This window comes from Triticum urartu, chromosome 5A (genome assembly GCF_056163025.1).
Source record: "Triticum urartu cultivar PI428250 chromosome 5A, HENAU_Tu73, whole genome shotgun sequence".
NCBI lineage: Eukaryota > Viridiplantae > Streptophyta > Magnoliopsida > Poales > Poaceae > Triticum > Triticum urartu.
Window position 1 is genome coordinate 617,308,398 of NC_141877.1, and position 10,018 is coordinate 617,318,415.

General features: G+C 49.5%; 1 protein-coding gene across 1 annotated transcript; it reads left to right on the forward strand.

Moving 5' to 3' along the window:
* Positions 1–6,129: 6,129 nt before the first annotated feature.
* Positions 6,130–7,167, forward strand: LOC147973395 (uncharacterized). The gene has a single exon (XM_087524671.1). The coding sequence runs from the start codon at positions 6,130–6,132 to the stop codon at positions 7,165–7,167; it is 1,038 nt and encodes a 345-aa protein (XP_087380797.1).
* The last annotated feature ends 2,851 nt before the right edge of the window (positions 7,168–10,018 follow it).

A 10,018-nucleotide genomic window follows, 5' to 3' on the forward strand; every position in this document is an offset into this window, starting at 1 on the left:
CGGTACCTAACCAGCGGCCGTTCGTGGGGCGTGCCGTGGCAGGTGCGCGGGTCACACACAAACCAGTGGACCTCCGTCACCTCGGAAGGAAACACGAACAGTTGACGAGGTGGAGGTCTTGTCCGGACCTCCATGCAGCAGCCAGCCCGCCGACAGGAACGAACCGATAATACACACGCTCCCGCAAAAGCGACGGACTTTCGAGTGCGGATTTTCAGAGGCCGAGCACCAGGCCGGTATCCTCGGCGTTGGAATGGGCTTGGGGATCTGGAATCCTCGGCAGGCTAGTGTCGGCCTAGTGTTTCATATACGGTCTGGGATACACCTACGCATACATGTTCGGCACATGCTGCGCTACTCTCTCATCCATTATTGACATCGTCACCCTCGCTCTCTGTCGTCCTCGTTCCTATCGCCCCCACCCAGGTACCCAGCCTCACCTCCAAGGCTCCAACGAAGGGAACGCCGGCGGGGAAGGAGCAGGACAGATCCGGCACAGGTATGTGTGCGGCCAGATCTGGAGGGGGGCGCCGGTAGCATGAAGATGCAGGTGGGGCGGAGGGGGAAGGTGCCGGATTCGTCAGCGGGGACAACGTCATCTATGGCTCGAGCTCTAACCTTGCGATTCTTAGTGTTTTTTTAAGCATGGGTGCTGTGATTTCGTTTCTTGGATTTTTAAGCATGGTGCTGTGATTTCGATTCTTGTTTCTTTAATACTCCGATCTTGTATGGCTCTGGATACACTAGTATGTGGTTAGCTTTTCATGGCCATGATTTTTTTTCTTTATTTCTGTGATGTCCAATTTTCTTGAGAAAACCAATGTCAGTTGTGATCATCAATGAGTACTTTTCCTGGTCTTTGATTTTTGTTGAGGTGTCCCCTTTTGATCTTCACTCCAGTTACAGAAAAATGTTCATAAACCAGTGAGATTTTGTGATGTCTTGAGGAATCCATTTAACTTTGATAGTCGATGCTTCATCCTGCTGGAACTTAGTAATGGTTTTGATGTGCCAATCTAAGGCTAATAATTACTTCATTTGAGTAGGGTAAAGTTTGAATTCGTACCACTGATTGCAAAGATCTGAGTGGGAAAGAATGTTGTACTATTTTGATTCATGTAACTCTGTTGACATTTTTTTGAAGAACACCTCATGAAGGGTGTTCGTGCCTTTCTGTGCAATTAAACAAAAAGAAAAGTTTAGCTAGTTTCCCGTGATTAATATGTTCATTTCGGTGGATAACTAAGCTGGCTGAAGAAATAAATTTCCCCATTGCCAAGTCCTTGTAAATTAAATTAGCTATAATTAGCAGAACTGTCGGCAGGTGTGCCTTCATTGGTTTGGATTTGGACAATTAGCTGATTACCTTTTGATTGATGTGTTATATCTAGCATGATGCTATAACAAATGTGTTTTAGTTTTTGCTTCTGCAGTATAGTTATGGCATATCCTAGTCAGATACAGTATAATTTATGTTAATGCGTTTTCCTTCATTATCTGGAAACACTGGGGTTGTTTCTCATGCAAATGTGTTTATGTGATTATTCTCAGACTGCTAATAGGAACTCCAAAAGGAGATGGAGCTTAATCCCTACAACATACGTCGACAAGAGAGATGGCTCAGTGATTAACCCATCTGGCTGGTTAACCGCATCCGTACATGAAGATGCAATCTGTTCTTTGTGTTCTTGAGCAGCTTTGGGAGGAGGAGGAATTAGCAAGGATGAGCGGCAGTGGCAATATCCAATATGCTTGCGTGAGTGAGATGCCATGTGGTTTCGTAAGTGAGCACTAGGCATGTCTGATGTAAAAAGGGTGTTGATTAAAGAGACCATAGTGCTTTAACATAATCTTGGCACAAATTACCTATCCTGGAATTTGTCCGTGGTGGTGCTGAGGAATAAAATGTCACCACTTGTTCATTAACATTCACAAAATATGTTGATTGTTGGATGTTACACTGTCTGAGCATGATGGTTGGATCCCAAGTAACAAAATTGGGTGCTAATGATGGTTGGATCCCAAGTAACAAAATTAGGCCTCTTTGATTCACAGGATTTTGAAAATGTAGGAATATGAAAAGTATAGGATTACATTGGCATGTCAACTTGAATCCTATAGAATTAGCAAAGAGTGTTTGATGCCACATGAAAAACAAAGGAAATGTAAAAGGAAGTTGGAGTGGATGTTAGATTTTCTATGAAATATAGTACAAAAGATTTCATAGGATAAATTCCTATAAGATCCAATCCTATAAATCAATGGGCCGACATAGAAAAAATTTCTAAGGATTTCAATCCTTCAAAAATCCTAAAGATATCCTTTGAATCAAAGGAGCCCTAATGGTGAAGTGTAGCACCTGCCAGGATTCCTTCAACTGTTTTTTTTTTGAAGGGTCAGTGCGCTTGGCGCAGAGAGAGAGAGAGAGCGGTTGCTGGCAGCACATGCAAGTGTATACAATACAATGGAACATTGTCAGGGCTGGTCCAAGTGCTAGATTCCCTAGCTAAAGCAGCCTCCTTTCTGCATCAATACACGAGGGGACAACGCGCTAGAATACCGGGAAAGCTCGAATCCCCATAGAACGCCAACGACCAGGATAAAGGCCTACCTGATGCTCGGCCGTCATTGGCATTTTTCGCGGACTTTCAGTCTTTCACGGACCAGGCTACAGGCCTTGCTGTCTTGCTTGATGGGCCGCCCAAGTAGTGCACTTCTTGAATGGCGCGCGAGTGTAGCTCTTTTACCGGTTTGCTAAAAACAATAATCTGTTTTACCAGTTTTTCTTTTTCTATTTGTGTAATGTAACGGTTTTCATTAGCTTGTTTTCCATCTTTGCTTTTCTTTTAAACACATGATAGACGCATACGCTCATGCATGCATCCCTATAAACGCACACATTATCCTTACTAGCACTTTCATGAGATTGAGTCAGCACATCATCTTGAAATTGACAAAGTCAACACATGAGTCTCCTTATTCAACGGGAACGTCACTCCCAATGAACGTACATCATCAAAAACTCTGAAATAAAACTAGGAAAATACGAGCACCAACGTCAAGTGTCGACTTGAACCCTGATGTGCTGGTTCCACCACAAATAAACTAACCATCTGAGCAAGGCTTAGTTCACCTTTTTTGTTTTTCTGGTTTATTCTTCCTCCTTACACTTATATATTCTCTATACATGAACATTTTTTGATGCATGCACGTTTCTAAAATTCATAAATATTGGTAACTATTTGTAAAATCCAAAAAATAAACTCTCTGCTTTTTTACAAAAAATATGACAATTTCTATAAACATTCTCTTGCGATATTTTTAAAATTTAAAACATTAGCCTTTTTCCATAGCAAGGATTTACCCTTTTTTTACTCAGAACGAACAATGTTGTTTTTTCCCAATAGCACACAAGCACACACTAGTTGGCCAGCCCATTGCTGCGATCCCTGTGCGTTATGCTGACAACTTGTCGTTATAAGCGTATAACTGGAGCACCCCTCCTATTTGCCGCTTTATGCTGACAACTTATGATGTATGGAAACATGTTGGGGGTTGCGGATGCCTGGTAAGGTTAAACACTTTATGCCGCGCTTGGAATCGGTGTATTTAAATACACTGGCATTTTATCTACAGGTGCAATTTACAGGGCTAGTAGCCATTTCCGCCTGCAAATGAAACGACGGCCGGAGGCGTGTATTGTTTACAAGTGTAACTGTTGTGCGAAACGACAATCCAAACATCCCCTTATATGTAAGATTCTCAGGGGTGTGTTACCAGGATTCGGCTTGCCTGCTCCCTTCTCATGCTTCCATCCAAGCTTCCACTTCATTCTATGGCTGTTTTTTTTCTCTTTTTTTTTCTAATCTAATCATCTTTTCTCTAATTTTAAGGGAGTGATGTCGGGCCTTATTTTGTTCCAATCAAATCATGCCATATATGCGGAAGCATGGATGGACGCATGCCGGGAGAGCAGGCAAGTCTCGTCCGTATTACCATGCTTTAATTGAAACATTAGCAGGGAGACACATACCGACGGCGGCTCAATGCCCAATCTTTCGCATAGGTATGGAACATTCCTAACATTGCTTATTCACATTTCGCAGGGCCTTAGATGTTCAGACTCAACTTGGATCAAGAGAAGTGACGGGGCCATGACCCGGGGTGGCTAACCAATCCAGACCAAGTGAAGATATGGGCCAATGACTAGGGGCCAGCAACGAGCGAAACCGCCTTGGTCGAAATGGGCCCATACCAGTTTTTCTTTTTCTGTTTGTGTACCGGTTTTCCTTAGTTTTTTTACGTTTTCATATTTTTTCATGGTTTATTCTTCCTTCCACATGAAATTTTTAATGCATCCACATTTCTAAAAATTCGTGAACATTTTACAAAATTGGAGAATATTTATAAAACCAAAAAATATATTCTGCAATTTAAAAAAACATGACCATTTTTATGTGCATAAACATTATTTTGCAATAATATGCTTTTAATATATAGACATTAGTTTTTGCAAAGCGGATCTGCGTGTTAATATTGAAACGGCCCAGATATTCAATAAACTGACAATGAAGATGATTGACGACAAAAAATTCCGCACCAACCAAATCGGACGAGGCATTGACATGACATATCGGAGTGCACTGAGTAGGTAGGAGTTCACCTACACGTACGTACATTTATGTTGACGAAGACATAACATGACTAGATTTGTGCAGCCGTATATACCATGCACAGTCGTCAATCAATCAGATGTATGAACGGTGGATACACCAGCGATCATCTCCTATAAATAGGACCGATCCACGTGATTCTTGTTTCGCCACCATCATTAGTAATTTAATAATGAGCAAAAGCGTTCATTCTAAATAGAATAATTAATTTCCTAAATTGTAGAGACCTCAAGCATAGACAATGCCTCGAGTATGTAGGCACGGAGTCGTCCTAAGGGTAAGAAGTGTTGTAATGTTAATATTGAAACAGACCCAGATATTCAATAAACTGACAATGAAGATGATTAACGACAACAAATTCCGCTCATCAACCCAACGGATGAGGCATTGACATGACACATGGGAGTGCACTGAGTAGGTAGGAGTTCACCTACACGTATGTACATTTATGTTGATGAAGACATGGCATGACTAGATTTGTGTACCATGCACGCCAGACAACGCAGGAGGCAGTGAGCGTGGTCGAGCTCCCATGACGGGATACACAGCACACGGTCATTACGGACCAGGGTCGGGTTGTCCTGCTCATTGGACCAAGTGTAGCGCCGCCCATGGAGGTAGATGTCGTGGAGACCATGATCCGAGATAAAACGTCGGAATATGTTCATCGTGCGCCTATTAATGCGGTCATTGCTTTTGTCACTGGCCGAGGCAATCATGTTAAAATCACCACCCAAAAGCCAGGGCCCGGCCATAGTAGATCGGAGCTGTTGAAGCTCGGTAAGGAAAGCCAGCTTAGCATCGTCCCCTTGGGGGCCATAAACGCCAGTGATCCATCAGTGGGCGCCACCAGCGGTGGCGGTGACTACGGCAGAGATGTGGTGATCTCCAATGGACGGGTTCGACAGGGCGACCCGATCACTATTCCACGCTAAGATGATGCCGCCGCGCGTGCCCTCCGCGGGCAACCAGAAGAATTTGTCAAAGGCAGGGCCGAGGGTCTCGCAAACAAGCACCGACGAGACCAAAGCGAGTTTAGATTCCTGGAGACAAACAATACAGGGGGAGGCCGAGGCAATAACAGGCCGGACAGCCGCGCGCTTGGCCGCATTATTGAGCCCGCGCACGTTCCAGAAAATAACTCTAAGGTTGTCTTCCATAAGAAAAGATGGGGGGGGGGCTGGAAGGCGACAACGGGCGTCGCACTCATGCCGCAGAAGGGCATGGCAGGGGGTGAGGCGAAAGGATGCCATCGAGGACGGACTGGGGCACCTGCCATCCGTAGAATTCGGCGAACGCGCGAACCACATCCACAGCTAGGGGCTGCTCGAACAGCTTGTTGTACTTGACCATGACCTCGCCAGAGAGCGGCTCGTCGTCCTTGATGAGACCCAAGCGGAGGAGGAGTACACGCTTGGCCTTGGATTCCGAATCAAGACCCCGGTCAGCCTTGGCAATGCGCGTGCTCCGATGGGGGGTGAAGTTGTGGGGGAGAGTGGCCATTCCACGGCCCCGGAGCTCGACCTGTTCAGGCGCATCTTTGCTCGCCTCAGGGCCACCGCGCGCAGCCTCCAAAGATGGAGCTCTCGCTTCGCCTCCAATCTTACTGCTCAGCTTGGGGTTGCCCGCGAGCTCATCGCCAAGCTTGACGAGGCTCAAGACACTCGCCGCCTTCCCCCCCCCCCCCCCCGAGACCTGGCTCCGCCGGCAGCTCAAGCATAAATACCTCGGGTTGGCCTCCCTCGAGCGGTCGATCGCCCGCCAGCGTGCCCGGTTGCGCTGGCTTCGGGCTGGCGAAGCTGCTGCCGCCATCTCCAAGATTCAGGCGTCTCACCGTAGCAATAAGAACCGCATCCTCAGCTTCCTTGTGGATGGGGTGCACGTGTCAGGTGAGGCGGACCTAGCCCAGGCCGCGTTCACGCACTTCTCCTCCGTTCTCAGCGCCCCTGCCGCGCGCGGGTTCACCCTCGACCTGGCAACCATTGGCCAGCGCTCCTTCGACCTCTCTGCCTTGGATCGCCCGTTCTCGTCGGCGGAAATCTGGGAGGCTATCAAGCGGCTCCCTGCTGGAAAGGCACCCGACCCCGACGGATTCACTGCCGAGTTTCTACGCTCGTGTTGGCACATAATCAAAGACGACCTTTGCGACGTCTTCGACAAGCTCTACGCGCTAAATGGCCAGGCCTTCCAGCGGCTCAATGAGGCGTACATCACTCTGCTTCCTAAGCGACCCGACGCCGCCTCCCTCTTTGATTATCGGCTGATCAGCCTCATCCATCTGATCGCGAAGCTCTTTGCTAAGGTTCTTTCACTCCGCTTGGCGCCACGCCTCGGCGAACTCATCTCCACCAACCAAAGTGCCTTCATCTCGGGACGGAGCGTTCATGATAACTTCCTCCTCGTCCAGCAGACCGCGAGGCAGCTGCACCAACTGAAGCAACTCCGTGTGCTACTCAAGCTGGATATCGCGCGAGCGTTCGACTCTGTCTCCTAGCCCTTCCTGCTTCAGGTGCTCCAACACATGGGATTTGGCCCGCGGTGGTGTGAGTGGTTTTCCATTCTGATCTCAACAGCCTCGACGCGCATCCTGATCAATGGCACGCCGGGCCCCCCGATTCCGCACGGCCAGGGTCTTCGCCAAGGGGATCCGGTCTCCCCGATGCTGTTCGTGCTGGTCATCAACACGCTCAACACGCTGCTCCAGTTCGTCGTTCAGTCCGGCATCATCAAGCGGCTGACGCGCAGGCATGCCCCGTCTAGCGTCTCTCTCTTTGCTGACGATGTGATCATCTTTTGCCACCCCGACGATTCTGAGCTCTCTGCTATCAACTCTCTGCTTGAGCGCTTCGGCGCTGCCTCGAGCTTGCGCACTAACTTCGTGAAGTGCCAGGCCGCCCTCATCCAGTGCCCGGACGGCTTTGCGAGCAACGTCACCACCGCCCTCGCCTGCCCGGTGGTGCCCTTCCCCATTCGCTACCTAGGCCTCCCTCTCTCGCTCAGGAAAGTTCCTATCGCCCACCTGCTTCCCCTGATCGAGAAGCTTGGTCGCAAGCTTGCTACATGGAAAGCTGCTCTGCTCAACCGCGGCGAGCGGCTCAACTTGGTTCATCAAGTTCCGAGCGCTATGCCCGTCCACATGCTCCTCGCCATGGCCCTCTCCCCTGCCATCCTGAAGCAGGCCAATCGTATCCTCTGTGATTTCCTCTGGCATGGGAGGAAGGACGCGCGCGCTGGTTCTTGCCTAGTTAGCTGGGCACGGGTTTGCCGCCCGATCAAGCTGGGGGGTCTGGGCATCCGTGACTTTCACCGTACTGGCATCTCGCTTCGGACGCGTTGGCTTTGGCTCCAGGCTACTGACCACTCTCGGCCGTGGGCGCACTTACAGCTCCCGCGCGACCCTGAGGTGACTCAGTTTTTCCGGGCATCCACGTCGTGGATCCTTGGTGATGGCAACACCTGCCGCTTCTGGTTGGACCCGTGGCTGGACGGTCTTTCCCCCCTCGACAGTGCCCCTTCCTTGGTGGCGCTGGTTCCTCGCCGTGTCCGGCGCTCGCGTACGGTGGCCCAGGCGCTTTCCGACCGTTGCTGGATCTCTGACATCCGAGGCCCCCTCGGTCCGGCGGCCGCGGTTGAATATGTGGAGCTCTGGCGCCGCCTCCAGACTGTCGAGCTTGTCCCGCGCCCGGACCTGCTTCGCTGGCGCTGGACTGCCAATGGCGTCTACTCTGCTTCCTCATGCTACAGTGCCCTATTTCATGGATCCACGGCCTCCGAGTTTTGGCGCCTCACCTAGGAAACTAGTGCCCCCACCTCGGTCAAATTCTTCATCTGGCTCGCATCCCTTAACCGGTGTTGGTCTGCTGATCGCCTGGCTCGGCGAGGTCTACCACACGAGCCCGTGTGTGTCTTTTGCTGTCAGGAGCCCGAAACACTCCATCACATCTTGGTGGGGTGCGCGTTCGCGCGCATCACATGGCACGAGATCCTCTCGTGGTGTTCCCCAACAACGGTTGTGCCCGATGGCACCACCGGCTACTTTGCCTGGCTCTCCGCAGCCATGATTCCCCTCCCGGCTGCGCGCAGGCGTGGCCTGGCCACTATCGCCTCCCTCGTTGCCTGGTCCCTGTGGCGACATCGGAACGCGATCATCTTCGACAAGGTTACCCCTTCTTCCTCTTCCCTGATCACCACCATCAAGGACGAAGCTCGTTCTTGGGCTGCTGCTGGAGCTCGAGGGCTAGCCTCGAACCGTTTTGTAACCTGACATTGTAATTGTTGGGGCTGAGCACCCCCTACCTCTGCTCCCCCGGGTTCATAGGCTCGCCATCCGTGCGCACGAGCAGGCCCGAGCCCAGGGGTGTGCGGCCGGTGCGGCCGCACAGGGCCTCCAAGTGGCAGGGCCCCCCAAATTAGAAGCACATCAGCAGCTAGGCCTAGTTGAACCAGCAGGCCGAAAGGCCCTGATAGCGTCGCACGCGTATGTCGCTAATCCATGGCATATGAGAATACCCATCGTTCGCACTAACCCTAACGACGCCGTGGCTGCTCGACAGATGCAACCTGACGACGCAACAGAGGAACGGCGGCCGCCGGCATCGGCAGCGACCGCAACGCTGGCAGCAACAACCAGCAGGTAAATAGGGCAGGCACATGGCTGTATTCCGGCGATGCGCTAAATCCACTTAAGCAAATTAACTAATCAACATCACTGCATCCTTCAGAACAGGTGTTATCTCGCTTGTTGTTACTTTCCCTCTTCTGCTAGATGAAGCGAGATGGACTGAAGGAGAGACGAGGGATAGTTTGACCAGGTCAAGTTTGACGACCGTGAGTTCATCGGTCCCAGTTTTTTACAAATAGTTTGCTGGTAACGATTGGATGTATATCCCTTTAGTCTTGTTTTCCTATCATTTATACTCTTTTATATTAAATGGTGTAGAAGTCATGTGTTTCAAGATCCAAGTTATTTCCTTGAAAAATCTATCTAAAATATATGAATCTGGTAACAAGAAATATAAGATTTTTTTAGAAAAATTTAGAGGATTTGATTCAACATCATAAAGGACTTATCGGTAACTTGAATATACAATAGTTTTATTTTTATAAAAAAGTAGGCCTCAGTTTAGTGTTTAGCACAGGGCCCCGAATTTTGCCGGCCCGGCCCTGCCCACGAGGCTATGATTCTCACCCCTGTACCTTCTCTTTTTTCTCTCCGTCTATCAATGCAATGATACGCTTCCTTAGCGTATTCGAGAAAAAAAAATATACCATGCACACTCATCAATCAATCAGATGTACGAACGGTGGATGCGCCACCGATCATCTTCTATAAATAGGACCGATCC

Excerpts from the sequence above, each read along its gene's own strand:
- LOC147973395 (XM_087524671.1), top strand. The coding sequence starts at position 6,130 with ATGCGCGTGCTCCGATGGGGGGTGAAGTTGTGGGGGAGAGTGGCCATT.